Here is a 22,870-nt window from a genome sequence, read left to right as displayed (position 1 = left end):
TGATACTTGAAGTTGGTAAGTTTACTAACTTTTCTCTCCTTTTGAGAGAATGTTTTATTTTTTGTGAAAAATTTCCAAGTAGGCAATTAGGAAGAAAATGAGGGACTTTTTGTCAGTGTCATCTCAGGAGGAAATCTTGTGTATTAATAATGGGTTTCTGTTTTGTAGATAGAAAAGGTTTATGAGGATGGGCGCCGTGTTGTACTGTTTCCAAATGGAACCCAGAAAGAAGTGAGTGCAGATGGAAAGAATATCACTGTCACTTTCTTCAATGGTGATGTGAAGCAGGTCATGCCAGATGAGAGAGTGGTAGGTTTCCTCAGGGCTGGTTTTCTCTGTGATGTAAACATCTCAAAGAAAAGGCATAGTGACTCTGCTTCTTTACAGATCTACTACTACGCAGCTGCTCAGACCACCCACACCACTTACCCTGAGGGACTAGAAGTCCTGCATTTCTCAAGTGGACAGATAGGTAAAAACTTGCCCTAACTTTTTCTTATTAAATTTTGCTCTTTTGTTAAAAATAAAATATTTATAATAATTATTTTTAAACAGAAAAACATTTCCCAGATGGAAGAAAAGAAATCACATTTCCTGATCAGACTATCAAAAATTTATTTGCTGATGGACAAGAAGAAAGCATTTTCCCAGATGGTACAATCATCAGAGTACAACGGTATGATGCCTGTTATATTTGTTTGTACCTTTTCCAGTTTTTATGGTTCAACTTTTATTACCAGTTGAATTTTTAAAATTTTACATTTGTATAAATCACTGAAAATTTCAGTGAGTTTAGAAGTGAGCAAAGATAGACACAGCTGGTGAGAAGTATTCTCAGCATTTTGGAATTAGAACTAGTTTGAGAGAAACAGATCCTAATACATAGTCTTTAGCCTCAAGACCCAAAAGGACCTGTATAGCACTTCAGGAAAGGATAATGGCAAGTACTTGCTTAGAAATAAATTTGGTGAAATTTGAAAGTAGTGAATGAGACACAGAAGGAAAAGCTGCCCTGTCAGTTTTAGGGATAGATAATCCTATGACCATTTTTTTTTTAAAAATCCTCACCCAAGGACGTTTATTGATTTGAGAGAGGAAAGGAGCTGGGGTGGGGGGTGGGGTGGCAGGAGAAACATCTATGGGTTGCCTCCCCTATGTGCCCCACCTGGGGATTGAACCTGCTACTTTCTGGCGTATGGGGTGATGCTCCATCCAGCCAGTTGAGCCACCCAGCCAGGGTGCTTATGCTTTCATTTTCTTGACCTCTCTGCCCACCTTATAAGTATTTTTTTCCTCTGGCCACCCTGATCCTGTTCTTTAAAATCAACCTTTATTCTTGAGTGTCCTAGTTCCAGAACTTAGAGACTTCTTTAAGTGACTTCTTCACTCCGTAGTAATGAGCATCTTGTATCACCATTTTAATTCAAATTGTGGTGAAGATCTGTTAACCTCCCTCTCCCAGACTGACAGTTAAGCACCCATTAACTTGAATACAGCTAACACATCACAGATAAATTAAACTGACTTGAATTCTATGACGTAAACTTGGAAGTAGAAACACTAATTCAAATAATGTAGTGACTTCTTATGGTCGTGATACTGTTTTTAACTTTATCTGGTGCTTATTTAGTAGCAGTTCCAAAATTGGGGAAAAACCTTATATGTATATTATATTTTGAATGTTTGAAGTTTTCTACAGTAAAAGGTAGAAAAAATAATATGAGGAATTAATAATAATAATATAAAGAGTCCATGGACACCTGTCTCCATCTTCAGGTATTAATTCCTGACCAGTCTTTCTTCATCTGCACTCATCTGTCTGTATTTTGGACCCAGTGTGAATGTCAAGCAGTCAACTTGGTATTAACTATTTTTCATGTTCTGCTTCAGAACTGGCCTCGGGTCTCATACTTCTCCTTCCCTCATCCAGGCTGATGCAGACACGCACTCATGTGGCTTTTGTGAAGAGACTAACTGCCAAACCTGATAGCTGTATTTTCATACAGTACCTAAGTTTTTTTTAGAGGCAGAATACATGTAAATTTTAAAAAGCAGAAAAACTGAAGCATTTTGTGATGAAAGCAACAATTTATTTAAAAAGAAAGCTTTTTTATGGGTACATGTAAGTGCTAATCTGATAATTGGAATTATCTACCTACAGCAGCAACACTGTGGAAGGGTTTTTTGCAGAGGAAAGAACAAGAAATTAAATTCTGTTTTAAATTTACAGAGATGGCAGCAAAATCATAGAGTTTAATAATGGCCAGAGAGAAATACACACTCCTCAGTTCAAGAGACGGGAGTATCCAGATGGCACTGTTAAAACAGTCTATGCAAACGGTCATCAAGAAACAAAATACACATCTGGTCGAGTAAGAGTTAAAGACAAGGATGGTAATGTTCTAATGGATACAAAGTTGTAATGCTCCTGTGTGTGACTAATCATGAAATAATACTACCTTGATTTTCTTGTTCAAAAAGTATATATTTCTAGTGATTGTGTGGTTTAATATATATGTACTCTGTGTGTATATATATATGTATAAATGGAAAAGATTATGCTTGGAATATAAAATAAAATTTATAGCATTTAATAATGTTTGAAATGCCTAAGGACAGAAGCATTTTATCTGTTATAGAAGTTCTTTATCTGTAATGGAATGGGAAGGTAAAACAGAAGAGCTTGTTCATTCTATGAGTACAGATAAACTCAAGAGTGAGGAGAACGTAGTTATGATGAAGGTGATGCTCTAACTGGTCGAAATGTGACACTTGAGAATGGAGGGGCAGAGCTGATGGGCCACAGATGCTAGACTGTTATGATTTATGAGACGGCTGGGTGACAGAAGGATGTTCTTGAAGGAAGGGCAAGTCATCTACACCTAAATTTATATGATTATAGGTGGGTCTAGTCACTTCATGCAGAATGATAGTGTTGGCAATGACTTGATTTTTTAAAAAACCTTAATGTATTCATTTCAGATGGTTTAAGAACTGAATATGAAGTGTAAAACTTTTCAAAGAAAATAAGGAATTACACATATTATCTCAGGATAGAGAAGGATTTATAATGTACTATAGAAAGCTGAAACTTTAAAAGGTTTGTAAACGAGTGAAGTTTCTGTTTGTCTAAACATGCCACAAAAAGCGTAATAAGCTACAGACTAGGAAAAGATACATATACCTGACAAAGAATTAATATGAAGAATATATAAAAAAATCCCATAAATCAGTAAGATGGTTGCAAACAACAGGAAAATGGACAAAGGACCTGAGCAAACAAATGAGATAATGGGCTACCTTTATACTTGTACCATATACTGCAAATAATGGTCTGGCCACACTACATGTTGGCGAGGAACTCCGATGATGCAGTAAGCTAGTAAAACCTCCTTTTGTAAAGCAATTGCCCATGACTTTGTACCAGTAAGTATATATACTAGAAAACTGGTAACAAACCAAAAATATTTTACCAACAGAATAAAATTATGTGCACAGATGAATGTAACAGTGAAAGTGAATAAAATATACTAATACAGATAAATGGTAGAAATAACATAGGAAACTAAAGGTAATTTGTGTGACAGTTAAAAATATACAGAGCAACTTTTGTCTTGTTTATGTATGCATTCATAGACAGCAAAAAATTACAAAGACCTATGTAAGAATGATAAACACCCGATTCACAGTAGTGCTCACCTCCACAGGAAAGAAAATGATTTGGGAAGAGTTACTACAGGTGCCTAAAACTGTACTGATAATACTGTATTTCTTAAGCTGAATACACATGAAATGGGTTTTTCTCATGGATCAAAAATATTTCAAAATTAAGCCCTGGCTGGTGTAGCTCAGTGGATTGAGCACGGGCCTGCGAATCACACAATTGCGGTTCGATTCCCAGTCAGGGCACATGCCTGGGTTGCAGGCCAGTTCCCAGCAGGGAACACACAAGAGGCAACCACACATTGATATTTCTCTCCTTCTCTCCTTCCCTTCCCCTCTAAAGATAAATAAGTAAAATCTTTTAAAAAAATCACAGGAAAACAAAAATATTTGAAGCAAATATTTATTAATGATTTTTCAAACAATTACAGTTCAATATGTAAGGGGGAAAAGGGACCAGCATTATTGCAGAACAAGTTGAGAAAAACAAGCCTGAAATGGTCTGCATACAGCAAAAAACTTTCTTCTGGGTTGTATACCTGAAAAACAAAGTGTGTATTATTTATACTTTTTCTTAATGTTCAAATCTAGTTCCTGTATCACTTGTTATTTTATGTGAATGGATAAAGACAGAGTAAGCTTATTACTTAAGTACTTTGATAACTTGGTTACTAGGACCTTGATTATTCAACAGTGCTATGTGCATTCCATACAATGTGCTTCAGTTATTTAGAGAGGCCCCTATCTTCTGCTTTCTTTATCCCCATAACTACTCCTACTAGGAATGGTCACGAGAGCCTTTCCAAAGCATTCTAACACTTACAGAACTTCTGATACTTGCCTTCACTGCTGAGGAACCTATGAAGAAGAAATCTAGGAGATTCTTGTTGAGCTCTGTTGTCACTTCTTTGAGAAATCAAGGAAAGTCCAAAGGTGCTTTTATGGGCATTAGTCACCTGCTTTGTGCCAGCTATACGGGTAAACAAGAAGTGACACTTACATCATTCATCTTGCTCTGCAAGCCCCATTTCTACTAATGACATATGAACTGGATACTGTTCATCTTCATATAATGTCACAATTTGTTCTGGTTCCCGAGCCTGAAATTAAAATAACAGTTGTAAAGAAAACACAATAATGTCTTTGCTGTCTTTTCCCTCTTACCTCTGACAGGAGAGAAAAAGCATTATGAAACTTATTTATAATTTATACTCGGCACTTTGAAAAGGTATGTAATGGTTTCCTGATAAATCATGTTCTTTCCATCCTTTCTACTTTATTTAACATGTAGCATAATTCCTCTCCAATGTTTTCCTACATAGACCCAACAAGCTCTAAACACCACCATCCTTGTTAAAATTCATTTACATTCTACACATTAAACATTATACCTTTATGCAGAAACTGACCAAATTTTGAATGCTACTCACAGAAGTGGACAAACGCCCATGTCTAAGAACATTTACTTGCCCTCCCTACATTCTCTTTTCAGGGGCTTCTTGAGAGAAAACTTCAGAAGCAATTTGTACCATTCTGTACACACAGGAGCTATACAGAGGTTTTGAGAAAGCACTTTCTAGTAGTAGCACTGTTTCATTAAGAGCTCATTCTTGTCACAGCCAATACACTAGGACTCCTAAAAGCTTGGGCAGGTCAGGCCGAAACAACACTGTGCGGCTGAGGTGAATTGGAGAGAGTATTTCCAAGTGAAGGGGTTGGAAGGGCTCCTGCATTTTATAAACTTAATCAGAAGTCACAGGTACAGACTTTTAGGGGGTAAAAATTTCCAGTTTTAGAACACTGCACTACATAAAACATGGGTGCAGGCTGGATTCTGCCTGTGGGCTGCCCTTTGTGACATGCTAACCGCTAAAGAAGAAAGCACATTTACACCAAACATCACCTGAACTTTCTTATTTTGATAGATGTTCTTCTGCATTAAACAATTCAAAATTAGTGTATGGTATTAGTGTAATTCAAGCCTTTCTATAACCAGAATCCCCCTCTGGCCCTTCCTATTTATCTGCTAGGATGCAGAGCACATATCACTTCCCCGTCCTATTTTAATATAAGTGCTGGAGTGCCTACGAAGGAATATCAAATGCCATATCCCCATCACTCCTGCTTCTTGCACTCCTCAAAGTTGCCCTCTTTAATCAGTGGTTTACATGTTTCCCTCACTGACCTGTAAGTTCTCTGATTATAGGAGACTTATCTTGATTACTTTTATCTTAGTCATGACATCACTAAGACATATTAATCCTATAGTATTTACAGCTTTATATACTTTAGTTGAAGCATGTTTGCATCTAGAGTTGCATGGGCAGAAAGCATTTTAGAAAGTTAATAGGGACTCTAGAAATAACTTCAAAAAGATTCTGGAAAATTAAGCCAAATATTTACCATGGAAGAAGCATAAAGTTGTTTTCCTTGAAGACAGTCTATCATAGCCCACAATGCTTCCATACTCCACTTGGGACAATATGGTATTCTTGTCTTTGCTGAATCTTTTAAGGGAGGTTTAAACCCTGCCAGTAGAACCTTTATGGCTTGGGCTGGATACTGCATAAGGTGAAGAGGAATCTGTCGTAGTCTGTCACAAAGGAAAATTTTAAATTAAAATGTTCAGAACGTTACAATTAAAATTTTCTAACAGATAAAACTGTAAAACAAAAGTTTGGATTTGGCAGTGATTTCTTGGCAGTAACACCAAAAGCATGGGCACCAACAAGAAAATAAACTGCACTACATCAAACTAAAAACTGCAAAGGGCATAACAAGAGTGAAAAGGCAACCTACAGAATGAGAGAAAAAATATGCATTAAAAAGACACTTCTACTAAGAAGATATAAATGGCCAACATACATGAAAAGATTCTCAGCTCGGGAAATGTAAATCAAAGTTACAATGAGACACCACCTTATACCCAGTAGAATGACCATTATCACACACACAAAAAAAAAAGTGCTGGTGAGGACGTGGAGAGAAACCAGAAACTTTGGACACTTAGTGGGAATTTTTAAATTCCCACTAATCTGCCAAAGGAAAACAGCTGTCAAGGAAAACAGCTTGGTGGTTCCTCCAAATACTAAAAATAGAATGAGCCTATGACCCAGCGATTGCATTTCTGGGTACACACATAATCAAAAGTATGGAAAGCGGGGCCTTGAGGAGTTACCACAGCAGCATTATTCACAAGAGCAAAAGGTGGAATCAACCCAAGTGCCCATTGATGGATGAATGGATATATAAATCGTACTGCACGTACAATTCAGCCTTAAAAAGGAACAAAAATTTTGACACAAGTTGCAACTTGGATGCACTTTAAGATCATTATGCTCAGTGAATTATGCCAGGCACAACAATCAAATACTCAGAGACCTACAACAGTCAAATTCATACAGACAGGAGATGGGTGGCGGCTGTCGGGCTGGATGAGCGGGGATGGGAATTTTTGTTTAATGGGTACAGATTTTCAGTTTTACAAAGTGAAAAGATTTCTGGAGACTGGTTGCACAACAATTTAAGTAGGATTACCACTACCCCACTGTACATTTAAAAATGGTTAGGACAGCATATTTTGTGACATGGGTATTTTACCACAATATAAAAAGATACTACAAATAAAACCAAACCCTCCACCCCCTGTAGTAACTGTTGGCAAGGATGTGAAGAAAGTGGAACCCTTTTCATTGCTGGTGGGAAATGTAAAATGATCAGAAAGTTAAACATAGAATTACTATGTGATTGAGCAATTCCACACCCAGGGATGCACTTCCAGCAACTGAAAGATGGGCTCCAACAACTGCCTGTGCATGTGCACGGAGTCAACAGCATTATTCATAGGAGTCCACAGAGGGAAGCAACGAGAATTGTTTAGCAGATGAACGAAATGTAGTCTATAAAGTGACGTGTTACCCACAAAAGTGGTGAGATTCTGATACATGCAACAATTGGATGAACCATGATAACATTAAGTAAAGTAAGTCAGACACTAAAGAACAAATATTGTATGATTATACTTAAAGAAGCAGACTATGTGATACCAGGAGCTGAGGAACAGGGAGTGGAATGTTACTGTTTAATGGGTTCAGAGTTTCTGCTTGGGATTTATGAAAAGGTCCTGAAAGTGGACAGTGGCAATGGTTGCACAAAGTGTGAATATACTTAATGCCCATTACTGGTAACAATATAAAAATGGTAACATTTTTTATTACTGGTAACATACTTAAAAATGGCTAAAAATAGTAAGCTTTATGTGTATTCTACCATAATAAAAAAAACTTTCATTAAAAAATTTCCAGTATATCAACAGCTGTAAGGTATTTTCTTTTAAAACTCAAAATCTTCCTAATAATTAGTAAGAACAAATAAAACTAAGAATCCTAATTCAGGTAAGTTGACTTTGTTATAAACCTGTTTATTGTCAGCTTTTCAGTTGACCCGTAATCCACAAATTGAACCAGGATGGCTACAGGATTAAATTCTTTAATGGAAACAATCTTTGCTCTATACCATAATCCATCATCATATTCTGCAAGGCAAGGCATTTCTGGAAAGACAGAAAAAGGGGAAAAACCATCACATTGCCTTCTATTTTGTTCATAGTTTTTTAAAACACAGTACAAAGAAAATGTAATCGTAGGGAGAAAAAAAAAAAGAAAATTTGTGTCACATAGCCATTATTCAGAATTAAACACTCAACAGTTAGCCATATGTTGGCTTGCACTCTTTTCTGTTTAGACAACAGGTGGCAAACACAAGGGCCATGGGCTGAATCACCTTGTTTTATCTGGCCCGGCACCTTGTTTCTACCTGGTGCCAGCAGCAAGCTCTCGATTAACTGTTAAGGAGTAGTTAGATTTATATAGTCGTAACATTACGTTCGGCCCTTTGAAAGCAACCATAAGGCTGATGTGGCCCCTGGTGAGAATGAGTTTCACACTCCTGGTTTAGACTACATAAACCCCAAAGAAAGGCATTCCATGCTCATGGCTCTCAGTCTTATTGTTGCCCAGTTCTACCTCACCCTTCCACAGCCCCCTGGCTCTGTATTCCCCAAATCTCTTCATTTGGACTACCATTTTCTGCAAAGAAAGGATAATAAAAGTTTCTTGTTATGCCTGCTTTCAAGTTTGTCCTCCACCAATACATTCTCTATAAAACCAACAGAATTAAATAATTTCAATTACACTGCTTTCTTGTTTAACATTTTCTTCAGTGTCACCTTAACCACCTGCAATATCACGTCCTGAGAAGTTTGGTTTCCAGGGTTCATAATCCACTCCCAGCCAACTCCTACCACAAACCTCAATTACTACCTGAACACAATTACTTCAGCACATGGCTGTTCCACCATCTGGACATGCCTTTCTTTTTTATGATCAACATATCTTCTTTCAAAGATCAGCTCCGACATGACTTCAGAAAGCCAACTCCTATCATGGTCTCTGAGCCAATGGTACCAGGCACACAGCTTTAGCACAAGCTGTTCTCACACTGGGCTTATGCACGTGTCCTTTCTCTGCTTCCCCACTACTTCTCACACAATCCCACCAGGTACATGGTTATAAGCCTTTGCTCAGTAAAAAGTGTGTGAATGATGCCAGGCCTGAGTGAAGTTGTGGAACAATGAGTATAACTACATGCTTCCCCTTCTTCATATACTTTAAGATTGCAGAGCAGACAGAATATACCTTGGGTTCCTATCTTGCTCTACTCCTGCATCATTCTCTTCTACAAAATTTTTATAAAGAAAAGTAGTTGTGGGCAAGTGACATTTAAATACTTCATACTCTAATGTTCAGATTTTTAAAACTTTATCAAAGTTGTTAATAACTTGAGTATATAGAGGTTATCAATAGAATAGTAATCTCTGTCTGCATAGTAAACAACTACCTGAATCATGGTTAATAATCCCCTTTAACCTTTACTATTTCCAGCTTCAAAAACATGGCTGAGTGACATCTCAAAATAGCACTGAAAAAACCCACCTAGTTGTCATTTTAAATCCACAAAGCAATTCCTTCAACATAAATTACTTATTCAAATGTACATTTTAATAGGCACTTGCCTATGAATCAACTTGTACATATGTGCACTGAGGAACCAAGGACCTACAGAAGGCGGCACAAATGTGTGCACCGCTCCATGAATCAGAATGTCACACGGATGGTTGGTCTGACTTCCCCTGAGGCAAGAAATACAATGAGGAAGAATTGTTTCTTCCAGATTATAAATCTGAGTTTACCAAAAAAACCAAAATGAATTTATTCTTCTATTCAACAGATATTTACGAGCACCTGCTTGTGCAAGGTACCCTAACTGCTGGTGACACAACAGTACTGGGAGTCCCTATTTAACAAAGGAGAGGAGGTGGCATGGAGTGTGATGGGGTTGGGAGGGTGGTAGTGCCTTCCTACAGGGTGTCAAGGTAGACCTGCAATAGGGGAAGAGTTAGGCAGAGACCTAAACTCCTCACAGGCTGGGAGAACATTCCAGGCAGAGGGAACTTCAGGGGCTGTTTATCAGCCAAACATGGGTCACAATTGATAGAAATCTCATTGAGTAAAACTCAGGTCATCAGGCCAATATTTTCCTTTGCTTTGGCACATCCTCTGTATGTACAAAACATGGAATAAACATCTCTGTCATACATGGACAGAAATGCAGAGACGTACTCAGTACTCAGAAATTGTTGATGCCTGTACTTGTGTAGTCTCACAGGAGAATCACATATATTTAATAAATGTGGATAAGAATAAGTTATAAAGAAAAGAGCAGAATTTGACCTGGGTTCCCATGCCTCCAACTCTAAATAATCATCAGTTAATTGCAATGGCTTGCAACTAAAATGACTGCCATTTGGGTCTCAGTAACAACTCTCAAAATTTGAGTCACAAAACCTCCAGCTTAGACAAAACACCTTCATGCAATTTTCCAAGGAACTCAAGTTCTGGAAAATTAAACTGCCCCAATGCAGTACTTACCTTCTCTTAGATCACTTAGAAAATGGGGAAGGTCATTTATAGCACCTTGAGAGTTCAGAAATGAGCACATCCAGGGAGTGTGATAACATTAGAAATCACCAACTTCATCAGTCCATTCAAACAGAACAAGTTTCCTTAAGAATCCCAGGGTACTCAGAAAGTGTGGGCTACCTGTTCTGAAGTCCGTCAGAGGCAGGAGAGTCTCCACATTAGTGTTGAGCCTCTGCAAAGCTTCACTGAGGCTCTCAGACTCAGATTCCCAGCTGACTCCACTGCCATCTGTGTCACTATGCTGGCTACAGAGATTACACTTTTCTATAGACTCAAGGCAAATATACACCTAAGTGGGGGAAAAAGCAAGGGAAAACTTTCAAATTATGTTAGTATTAATTTACACAGACAAAAATCACTCTAGTAGACAGTCTCCAACAATGGCCCCAATGATTCCTTGTAAAGTTCCTCTCCCACATCATACTGGAGTTGATCTTTGTGACCAAAAGAACATGACATGATGCCTCTGTCTTGCTGGCGTCACTGCTCTCCCAGGGAAAGCTGTGCTGTCATCCAGTCAATGGAGAGGCCGACAGGACAAAACACTGAGCCCCCAGGCAGCATCGTGTGTCTTTCTGAAAGTGCATCCTGCAATGCCCTCTCCCACCCCCAACACCTTCTTCGTGACCTTGAGAGGTCCTGAGCCAGTACTGAATTAAGGAGCTTCTGATTCCTGACTCTCATTTGTGTTGTTTTCAGCTGCTAAATTTGGAGTATTCTGTTATGCAGCAATAAATGACTAATACCAAAAACCATTTTAAAACCCAACAGTAGTACACTCCTATGCTCTCTGATAAAATTGAAGAGCAAATTCTTTCCCTGCCAGCAAAGGAAAGATTTACTGTGGAAACTGGTCGAAGGGACTCTTTTACTTCACTGTCATTGCTTCCTTTTTTGTTGGCTAAAGACTTTTTTGTTAGTGTACTTATTCAATTCAACTGATATTTACTGAGTGCCTACTATGTATCGGGCAGTATTCTAGCTTCTGGGGACACCAAAGTCCAAAACAGATAAAAGTCCCTGTCTTCAAGGAGTGACAGTCTGGCAGAGAAAAACAGACAAACATTGTAAGAAAGTAGAGAGGGCATTAGAACGTGATCACTGGTATGGAAAAATTCAGAGCATTTAGACTTCCTGTAGAAAGAGGACAGGGGAGTGAGATGTTCAAGATTTCATACATTAAAATAGGTAAGATTAAAAATCTAAATGTTTGGTATAACTACAGCAACACAACACTGGGAAAACCAGCTTAAGAAATACTTGACTTACTAAGTATCAACAAATGTCTGAACAGAAAATTACTGTATGGGCAAACTAGCAGTTACCAAGCGTCAATCAAAGTCAGTAAGAAGAAAAGGAGAAGAATCTTAAGAGTTAAAGACCAAGATTGCATATTATGTCTTTGACAAACAACTAATCATGCAAATTAAATTACACACCTCATTAGGCGAGACCACGTGCTTAACTTGAACAGCATAGAGTTCTCCTGGGGGAGGCAGAGGTGAAGGCAAATACGGTGGTAAGATAGGGGTTTCTGTTTCAGACAAAAGTAATTCCTAAAACACCACAAAAGATTCAAATTCAGAATGATTACTACAAAAATCCACTATATTATCAAAACTTATGATAGTGCAACTTGCTTTCAATGAGCAGAAAGCAAGCTCTCTGACAGTGAATACAACAAATTGGAAAATAAGACAAGTAAACAAAAGATCTTTAGAATTCTCTTGCTCCTCCCAATGAAAAATTTTGTATTAAGAAACCCCCATGTTTTCTTTTAATGTACACATAACTGCACATACACAATGTTCTGCATAAAGGGTTAACAAATAGTTAACATTAACACCACTTCCTAGTAGGACCCAAGGGTTTGGACGTTTTGCTTTTCAGATTTCTGTAGCATTTATTTTTAGAAAAAGTATGTTTTTGAATTTTTAAAAAACTTTGTAAAAATTGTTCAAGATGCTGCTGCATGAAATGTCTGAGATATTACTGCCAATGTTTTCCTCTAGGACTTTTATGGTGTTATGACTTATATTTAAGTCTTTTATCCATGTTGAATTTACTTTTGAGTATGGTGTAAGTTGGTGATCAAGTTTCTTTTTTTTGCATATAGCTGTCCAGATCTCCCAAAACCATTTGTTGAAGAGGCTATTTTTAGTCCATTTTATGCTTATTCCCCTTTGTCAAATATTAATTGACCATAGAGACTTGCGTTTATTTCTGGGCTCTCTGTTCTGTTCCATTGGTCTATGTGCCTATTTTTATGCCAGTATCAGGCTGTTTTGATTACAGTGGCCTTCAACTACAGTTTGATATCAGATATTGTGATCCCTCTTACTTTGTTGTTCTTTCTCAAAATTGCTGCAGCTATTTAGGGTCATTTATGGTCCCACATAAATTTTTGAAATGTTTGTTCTATATATGTGAAATATGTCATTGGTACTTTAATAGGTATTGCATTGAGTCTCTAAATTGCTTTGGGTAGTATGGACATTTTGATGATGTTAATTCTTCCAATCCATGAACATGGTACATGCTTCCATTTGTTTGTGTCTTCCCTGATTTCTTTCTTCAGTTTTGTATAGTTTTCTGAGTACAGGTCTTTTATCTCCTTGGATAGGTTTATTCCTAGGTACTTTATTTTTCTTGGTATTCTTGCAAATGGAATTTTTTTCCCTATTTTCTGTTTCTGATATTTCATTGTTGTACAAAATTATGCCTTTGATTTCTGAATATTGACTTTGTATCCTGCTGTTTGCCAAATTCGCTTATTAGGGCAAATAGCTTTTTGGTGGAATCTATAGGATTTTCTATGTTGACTATTATGTCATCTGCAAGCAATGACAGTTTTGTTTTCTCCTTTTCAATATGAATGCCTTTTATTTCTTTTTCTTGTCTGATTGCTGTGGCTAGGACTTCCAATACTTTGTTGAATAGGAGTGGTGAAAGCAGACATCCCTGTCTTTTTTTAAAATTTTATTTAGTTATTTTTCAAGTACAGTTTTTTTGTCTATTTCTCCCATCCCAGCCCCCCGCCCCGTGCTCCCCACCTCCCTCCCATTTCCACCCCCCCTTAGTTCTCATCCCTGTGTCCTTCATATTTGTTCCTCCAAATCCCTCCCCTTTTTTCCCCTTAAATTTCCTTCCCTCCCCCCTATGGTCACTGTCCCCTTGTTCTCTATTTCAGTGTCTTTGTTTTTATTCTGCTTGCTTGTTTGTTTTGTTGTTTAGCTTCCTGTTAAAGGTGAGATCATATGGTATTTTTCTTTCAACACCTGGCCTATTTCACTCAGCATAATGCTTTCCAGTTCCACCCATGTTGTTGCAAAGGGTAGGAGCTCCTTCTTTGTCTCTGCTGCATAGAATTCCATTGTGTATATGTACCACAATTTTTGGATCCATTCGTTTACTGATGGGCACCTGGGTTGCTTCCAACTCTTGGCTATTGTAAATTGTGCTGCTATGAACATTGTGGTGCATAGGTTCTTTGAAATTGATGTTTTAGGATTCTTGGGATATAATCCTAGCAGTGGAATTGCTGGGTCAAAAGGCAGGTCGATTTTTATTTTTCTGAGAAAATTCCATACTGTTTTCCATAATGGTTGTAGCAGTCTGCAATCCCACCAACAGTGAACTAAGGACCCCTTTTCCCCACAACCTCTCCAACATCTGTTTTTTGTTGCTTTGTTTATGATAGCCATCCTGACTGGTGTAAAGTGGTATCTCATTGTGGTTTTAATTTGCATCTCTCTCGTAGCTATCGATATTGAGCATCTCTTCATGTGTCTCTGGATATTCTGTATGTCCTCCTTGGAGAAGTGTTTGCTCAAGTCCTTTTCCCATTTTTTAATTGGGTTAGATGTCTTCTTAGAGTGGAGTCGTAAGTTCTTTGTATATTTTGGAGATTAAACCTTTGTCTGAGGTATCATTGGCAAATATGTTTTCCTATATAGCTGGTTGTCTTTTAAATTTAATACTGTTTTCTTTAGCCACGCAGAAGCTTTTTATTTTGATGAGATCTCATTTGTTTATTCTTCCCCTTTATATTCCTTGCTCTAAGGGATATATCTGTAAAAATGTTGCTGCGTGAAATATCTGAGATTTTCTTGCCAATGTTCTCCTCTAGGACTTTAATGGTGTCATGGCTTATATTTAAGTCTTTTATCCACCTTGAATTTATTTTGGTGTATGGTGTAAGTTGGTGCTCAAGTTTCATTTTTTTGCACGTAGCTGTCCACTGCTCCCAACACCATTTGTTGAAGAGGGTATCTTTAGTCGATTTTAGGTTACTGCCCCCTTTGTCGAATATTAATTGACTGTAGAGAGTTGGGTTGATTTCTGAGCTCTCTGTTCTGTTCCATTGGTCTATGTGCCTATTTTTATGCCAGTACCAGGCTATTTTGATTACAGTGGCCTTGTAATACAGTTTGATATCAGGTATTATGATCCCTCCTACTTTGTTCTTCTTTCTCAAAAGTGCAGCTGCTATTCGGGGTCATTTATGGTTCCATATAAATTTTTGAAGTGTTTGTTCTATATCTGTGACATATGCCATTGGTACTTTAATAGGTATTGCATTGAATCTGTATATTGCTTTGGGTAGTATGGACATTTTGATGATGTTAATTCTTCCAATCCATGAACAAGGTATATGTTTCCATTTGTTTGTATCTTCCCTGATTTCTTTCTTCAGTTTTGTATAGTTTTCTGAGTACAGGTCTTTACCTCCTTGGCTAGGTTTATTCCCAGATATTTTTCCTTTTTGCTATATCTAACGGGATTTTTTTTTCTTGATTTCTGCTTCTGCTGATTCATTGTTAGTATACAAAAAATGCCTTTGATTTCTGAATATTGACTTTGTATCCTGCTGTTTGCCAAATTCACTTATTAGGGCAAATAGTTTTTTGGTGGAATCTATAGGATTTTCTATGTTCACTATTATGTCATCTGCAAACAATGACAGTTTTGTTTTCTCCTTTTCAATTTGAATGCCTTTTATTTCTTTCTCTTGTCTGATTGCTGTGGCTAGGACTTCCAATACTATGTTGAATAGGAGTGGTGAAAGCAGACATCCTTGTCTTATCCCTGACCTTAGTAGGAAAGCTTTCAGTGTTTGCCCACTGAGTGTGATGTTGGCTGTAGGTCTCTCATATATGGCCTTTATTATGTTGAGGAATGTTCCCTCTATTCCCACTTTGCTGAGTATTTTTGTCATAAATGGGTGCTGTATCTTATCAAATGCTTTTTACACATCTGTGATATAATCATGTTATTTTTGTCTTTGCTTTTGTCTATGTAATGTATTGCATTTATTGATTTGTGAATATTGTAAAATCCTTGCATCCCTTGGATGAATCCCATTTGATTGTGGTGTATGCTTTTTAATGTATTGCTGGATGTGGTTTGCCAATATTAAGCATCTATGTTCATCAGTGATATGGGCCTGTAGTTTTCTTTCTTTGTTGTGTCTTTATCTGGTTTTGGGATTAAGATGATGCTGGCTTCATAAAAAGAGTCTGGGAGTCTCCTGTCTTCTCGGATATTTTGGAAGAGTATGTGAAGGATATGGGTTATTGTGAAGGAGCAAGCTGTTATTGGTTTGTTGAGGATTTCTGCTTCTTCATTCAGTTTTGAAAGATTATATTTTTCTAGAAATTTGTCCATTTCACCATGGTTTTCCAATTTCTTGGCATACAGTTCGTCATAGTAATTCTTACAATTCTTTGTATTTCTGTGGTGTCAGCAGTAATCTCTTCTGTCTCATGTCTGATTGTGCTTATTTGGGTCCTCTTTATTTTTTCCTTCATGAGCCTGCCTAAAGGTTTGTTGATTTTATGTTTCCAAAATGTAGCTCCTGGATTTATTGATTATAAGAATTGTTCTTTTAGTCTCTGTATCATTCATTTCTGCTCTGATCTTGGTTATTGCTTTCCTTCTACTTGCTCTGGGCTATCTTTGTTGTTGTTCCCCCAGTTCCTGTAGATGTAAGGTTAGGTTGTTTATTTGAATTGTTTCTATCTTTTTTAGGTAGGCCTGTCTCTATGAACTTCTCTCTCAGGACTGCCTTCACTGTGTCCTATAAGTTCTGGAGTGCTGTGAGTTAATTTTCATTTGTTTGCAAAATTTTTATGATTTCTTCCTTGACCTTGTTCTTAACTCATTCATTTTTTTGGTATTTATTTTTTTAAATATGCTTTTATTGATTATGCCATTACAGTTGTCCCATTTCCCCGCCTTCATTCCCCTCTACCCTGCACATCCTTCCCCCATTCTCCCCCTTTAGTTCATGTCCATGTGTCACAAGTTCTTTAGCCTCTACATTTCCCATACTATTCTTCCCCTCCCCCCTGTCTATTTTCTACCTATTGTCTATGCTACTTATTCTCTGTACCTTCTCCCCCCTTCTCCTCCTCCACTCCCGTTGCTAACCTTCCAGGTGATCTCCATTTTTATGGTTCCTCTCCTGATCTAGCTGTCTGCTTAGTTTGCATTATTTTAGGTATGGTTGTTAATAACTGAGTTTGCTGTCCTTTCACTGTTCATATTTTTTATCTTCTTTTTCTTAGATAAGTCCCTTTAACATTTCATATAATAAGGGCTTGGTGATGATGAACTCACCTTATCTGAACTTGACCTTATCTGAGAAGCACTTTATCTGCCCTTCCATTCTAAATGAAAACTTTGCTGGATGGAGAAATCTTGGATGTAGGTCTTTGGATTTCATGACTTGGAATACTTCTTTCCAGCCCCTTCTTGCCTGTAAGGTCTCTTTTGAGAAATCACCTGACAGTCTGATGGGAACTCCTTTGTAGGTGATTGTCCCCTTAGCTCTTGCTGCTTCTAGGATCCTCTCCTTCATTTGAATCTTGGCTAATGTAATTATGATGTGCTTTGGTGTGTTTCTTCTTGGGTCCAACTTCTTTGGAACTCTCTGAGCTTCCTGGATTTCCTGGAAGTCTATTTCCTTTGCCAGATTGGGGAAGTTCTCATTTATTATTTGTTCAGATAAGTTTTCTACTTGTTCCTCTTCCTCTTCCCCTTCTGGTAACTCTATAAATTCAGATGTTGGAATGTTTTAAGATGTCCAGGAGGTTCCTAAGCCTCTCCTCATTTTTTTTGAATTCTTGTTTCTTCATTCTTTTCTGTTTGGTCATTTTTTTTTCTTCCTTCTGGTCCACTCCTTTAATTGAGTACAAGTTTCCTTCCCATCATCATTGGTTTCCTTTGTATTTCCCTTAGTTTAGCTTTCATTTGTTCATCTAATTTGTGACTAAAATCAACCAGTTCTGTGAGCATCCTGATCACCAGTGTTTTGAACTGTGCATCTGATTGTTTGGCTATCTCTTTGTTGCTTAGAATTACTGGCTCTGGGGCTTTGAGCTGTTCTTCTTGAGCCATAATATTTTGGTCTGTTTGTGCCTGTTACATATGAGGGGCAGAGCCTTATGTGTTCATCAGGGTGGGGCAACCCAGGTCACTAGGTTGTGATGCTGTATGTAGGGAAGGGGCCAGAGTGGGAGAAATGGCATTTGTCTGCTCTCTCGGATTTCAGTTCCCTCTGCCAGTTCCCACAAACAAATTGGGCCCTTTTGGTACTGGTTCCCGGGTGTGTGGGCTTGTGCACCCTCCAGGACCCTGTTGGTCTCTCCAAAGAACTCTCTCCTGTGAGTCTGGGAGCCTCTCCCGGCACCACGATCCCCAAAAGCTTTTCCAGTTGGCGCTTTTAGGCTTTAATTCCCATCGCTGGGGCCCTGGTTTGTGCAGTCTGTCTTACTGCTTGCTCCTTTGCCTGGTTTATCTGCACGTGAATCTGTGACCACAGTCAGCCAGGTGCCTTGCGCCCTCACTCAGTCTGCCCGTTGCTACCCCACGCCTGGGATCTGCCAACCTCTGCCTGCGTGCCTGGGTCGGTCTGGCCGCTTTTTCCTGTGAGACCCGTCTCCACCAGTTGCTGACTCTGCCCCTCTTACCAGTCTGGCTGAATGGTTTGTTGTTGTAGGACTTCTGTACAGTTCAATTTTCTGTCTGTTTTTGCTGCATTTTTGACTAAATCTTTGTCTTTAAACTTGGTTGTGTGAGGAGGTACTGTGTTTCCACCTCGCCTCCATCTTGGCTGGAAGTCTTAACCCATTCATTGTTTAATAGCATGCTACTCAAGCTCCATGAATATGAGTGTTTTTGAGTTTTTTCCTTAGGTTGCTTTCTGGTTTTAGGCTCTTGTGGTTTGAGAAGATGCTATGATTTAAGTTTTCTTGAATTTCTGAGGCTTGTTTTGTGTCCTGTCATGTGGGGTAGCTTTGAAAATGCTCCATCCATGTGCATTTGAAAAGAATGTGTATTTTTCTTTTCTAAGATGAAAGGTTCTATATGTATCAATTATGTCCATTGATCTAGGATATTGTTCATTGCCATAACATCTCTGTTGGTATTTCGTTTGGAAGATCTATGCATTTTTGGCAGTGGGGTGTTAAAATCCCCTAGTATACGTGTTGCTGTCTATATCTTTCTTGAAGTCTTCCAAAATTTTCCTTATGTATTTGGGTGCTCCTATGTTGGGTGCATATATATTTATAATATTTATGTCTTCTTGATGGATTTTTCCCTTGAGTATTATGAAGTGGCCTTCTGGGTTTCTCTTTATGGTCCTTGTTTTAAAGTCTATTTTGTCTGATATGAGTACTGCTACCCTGGCTTTTTTGTCCTGTTAGTTTGCTTGGAATATTTGCTCCAGCCATTCACTTTCAGTCTGTGTAGGTCTTTTGTCCAGGGGTGGGTCTCTTGTAGGCAGCCTATGTGTGGGTCATGCTTTCTTATCCATTCAACTATTCTATGTCTTTTGATTAGAACATTTAATCCATGTACATTTAAGGTTATTATTGATAGGTACTTCATTTTTCTTCCTTCATACCTCTGTTCATCCCTCTCTCACTCTTCTTCCTTTCATTAAAGTAGTCCCTTTAGCAAACTTGCAGTGCTGGTTTGGTGAAGGTATATTCTTTGAATCTTCTTTTGTCTGGGAAACTCCGTGTTTGGCCTTCCATTTTAATTGAGAGACATGCTGGATAGAATGTCTTGGTTAGAGACCTTTATTTCTCATCCCTTGGAATATTTCTTGCCATTCCCTTCTGGCTTGGAGCATTTCCATTGAGAAGTCAGCAGCTAACTCTATTGGGGCTTCCTTGTAAGTTACTTTCTATTTCTCCCTTGTTGCCTTTAAGATTCTCTCTTTTTCATGGAATTTTGCCATTTTAATTATGATGTGTATTGGAATGGGTCTCTTTGGGTTTGTCTTGACTGGGATCCTCTGTGCTTCCTGGATTTGTGTGATTTTTCTTTCTTCAAATTAGGGAAGATTTTCATCACTACTTTTTCAAACATGTTTTCTATTCCTTTCTCTACTTTTTCTTCTTTCAGTACCCCTATTATATGGATATTATTACATTAGAATAAGTATGTGTTTTATAATAAAAACTAAAAAAATATAGGGAATCCCCCCAAAAATTTAAGTTAAACACCATGCCCCCCTTCCCCCAAAAAGTGTTCTCTTTTAAGCTCTATAAAATCTTAAGGAGTAACAGAAAGTTACATTATTCCCAAAAGGATTATAGCACTTAGCAATTGTTAATAGCAAGTATACATTAAAATGTGGGTGGGTTTTTTTTCACATTTTTTTATTTAGTTATTTTTCAAGTACAGTTTTTTGTCTATTTCTCCCATCCAAGCCCACCCCCCCTGTCCCGTGCTCCTCCCTCCCCCCTCCCCCACCCCCCAGCCCTCCTACCAGCGTCCCTCTCCCCTCTGGTCACTGTCCACTTGTTCTCTATTTCAGTGTCTTTGTTTTTATTCTGCTTACTTGTTCATTTTGTTGTTTAGCTTCCTGTTAAAGGTGAGATCATATGGCATTTGTCTTTCAACACCTGGCCTATTTCACTCAGCATAATGCTTTCCAGTTCCACCCATGTTGTTGCAAAGGGTAGTAGCTCCTTCTTTCTTTCTGCTGCATAGAATTTCATTGTGTATATGTACCATAATTTTATGATCCATTCATTTACTGATGGGCACCTAGGTTGCTTCCAACTCTTGGCTATTGTAAATTGTGCTGCTATGAACATTGTGGTGCATAGGTTCTTTGAAATTGATGTTTTAGGATGCTTGGAATATAATCCTAGCAGTGGAATTGCTGGGTCAAAAGGCAGGTCGATTTTTATTTTTCTGAGAAAAATCCATACTGTTTTCCATAATGGCTGTACCAGTCTACAATCGTGGGTGGTTTTTCTTTTAGAAAGTTTAAAAATTCTTGAATATAATAATTATCACACAAAGTAAAATTATCACATTCAAATTTGTAGATTAATTTTTTACTGTTTAACATTTTCAAACTGGTAACAAAACAAAAGCTATCTGAAGCACTTAGTATAGTTGAGCAAAAAAGTGATTACCCTACTGTTGAATTTTACTGATTTCATATGTTTCACTTTAGAACATCTATTTTATAATAATAGGACTGAAGTTCTATTTATGAGAAAAGTTTATGTATTAAAACTCTTACTTCCCATACCAAATCACACATGTGACAAAATATAAAATAAATTGGACTCATTACAATTAAAAACTCTGGTGCTTCCATGGATGGACACTAAGAAAGTGAAAAGACAACCCACAGAATGGAAGAAAACATTTGCAAATCACATATCTGTTCAGAATCCTGCATACCAAATATGCAAAACTTACAAAAACACCAGAAATTACAGGGTGGACAAGGGGTAGGATTTTTTTTCCCATTTTTCTTTATTTTTATTTTCTATTTTTCTCCAGTTTGACTGAGATATAATTCATATATAACCTTGTGTTAGTCCACATATACCACATAATGATTTGACGTAGGTACATACTGTGTGAAATGATTACTACAGTAAGTCTAGTTAACACCAATTGCCTCATACAGTTAGAAAACTTTTTTCCTTCTGATCAAAATATTTAAGATTTATTCCCTTAGCAACCATTAAATATATAATATAGTGTTGTTAACATTAGTCACCATGCTGTATGTTACATCCTCAGGACTTAATTCTCTTATAACTGAAGTTTGTATCTTTTGACCATCTTTGCTAATTTTCCTCACCTCTACCCCCCACCCACCTGTGGCAGCCACCAGTGTTTTCTCTGTATATGAACTCAGTTTATTTAGATTCCACATATAAGTGAGATCATATGGTATTTCTTTCTCTGACTTATTTCGGACCATGACTTCAAAGTCCATCAATGTTGTCATAAATGGCAGGGTCTCCCTTTAATGTCTAATTAATATTTCAAAATATATATGTGCATATCTATATATATCACTCACATATATATGTATATATGTGTGTGTACACATTTTCTTTTTGTTGTTGTTCAGTTACATTTGACCCACCCTTTTCCCCACTGATCACCCCAATCACGTCCCCCTGCACTCCCACAGTCAATCTAGCTCTACTGTCTGTGCCCATGAGTCCTCTATTTGTGTTCCTTTGCTTGCCCCTAACCCCTCTGGTCACTGTCAGTTTATTCTTTATTTCCAAGTCTCTGGTTCAATTTTGTTCATTTGTTTTGTTGATTAGGTTCTGCTTATAGGTTAGATCCTATGGTATTTGTCTTTCACTGCCTGGCTTATTTCACTTAGCACAGTGCTCTCCAGATCCAACTATGCTATCTTGAAGGGCAGGAACTCACATTTTCTTTATCCAATTGTCTGGCAATGGACACTCAGGTTGTTTCTATGTCTTGGCTATTGTAAATAATGCTTCAGTGAACACAGGTGTGCAGGTATCTTTTCAAGATAGTGATTTTGTTTCTTTGGATATATGCCTAGAAGGGGAATTGCTGGATCATAAGTTAGTTGTATTTTTAATTTTTTGAGGAACCTCCATTCTGTTTTCCATAAAGGCTGCACCAACTCGCAGGCCTACCAACAGTGCGTGAGGGTGTCCTTTCCACTGCATCCTTACCAATGCTTGTTGTTTCTTGCCTTTTTGGTGATAGCGATTCTAACAGGAGAGGTGATTATCTCACTGGGATTTAGATTTGTACTTCCCTTATGATTAGTGATATTGAAGATCTTTTCATGTACCTGTTGGCCAACAGGTACATTGTATGTATTTTCGCCATGTGTATGTCTTTTTTTT

The 22,870-nt window shown here is 37.8% G+C and overlaps 2 protein-coding genes across 7 annotated transcripts in view; one reads left to right on the top strand and one right to left on the bottom strand.

The window, feature by feature from the left end:
* Nucleotides 1-5,548, top strand: part of CENPJ (centromere protein J) — a 69,087-nt gene extending 63,539 nt beyond the window's left edge. For all 6 annotated transcript variants that reach the window (XM_053657931.1, XM_053657946.1, XM_053657940.1 and 3 more), the window contains 4 exons: nt 169-309; nt 388-472; nt 556-676; nt 2,231-5,548. In XM_053657931.1, coding sequence (XP_053513906.1) covers nt 169-309; nt 388-472; nt 556-676; nt 2,231-2,423 — 540 coding nt within the window. In that variant the 3' untranslated portion in view covers nt 2,424-5,548. The remainder of the gene's footprint in view (nt 1-168; nt 310-387; nt 473-555; nt 677-2,230) is intronic.
* The window catches only part of RNF17 (ring finger protein 17), a 163,111-nt gene continuing 144,876 nt past the window's right edge, over nt 4,636-22,870 (bottom strand). The window contains exons 32-36 of the mRNA XM_053657917.1: nt 12,143-12,259; nt 10,824-10,992; nt 8,080-8,215; nt 6,067-6,256; nt 4,636-4,763 (exon numbers count right to left, since the gene is read on the bottom strand). Coding sequence (XP_053513892.1) covers nt 4,665-4,763; nt 6,067-6,256; nt 8,080-8,215; nt 10,824-10,992; nt 12,143-12,259 — 711 coding nt within the window. The 3' untranslated portion in view covers nt 4,636-4,664. The remainder of the gene's footprint in view (nt 4,764-6,066; nt 6,257-8,079; nt 8,216-10,823; nt 10,993-12,142; nt 12,260-22,870) is intronic.

Source organism: Artibeus jamaicensis, unplaced genomic scaffold (genome assembly GCF_021234435.1).
Source record: "Artibeus jamaicensis isolate MK-2021 breed Jamaican fruit bat unplaced genomic scaffold, CSHL_Jam_final contig_2002, whole genome shotgun sequence".
NCBI classification, from domain to species: Eukaryota; Metazoa; Chordata; class Mammalia; order Chiroptera; family Phyllostomidae; genus Artibeus; species Artibeus jamaicensis.
This window is presented reverse-complemented; position numbering and strand designations above follow the sequence as displayed.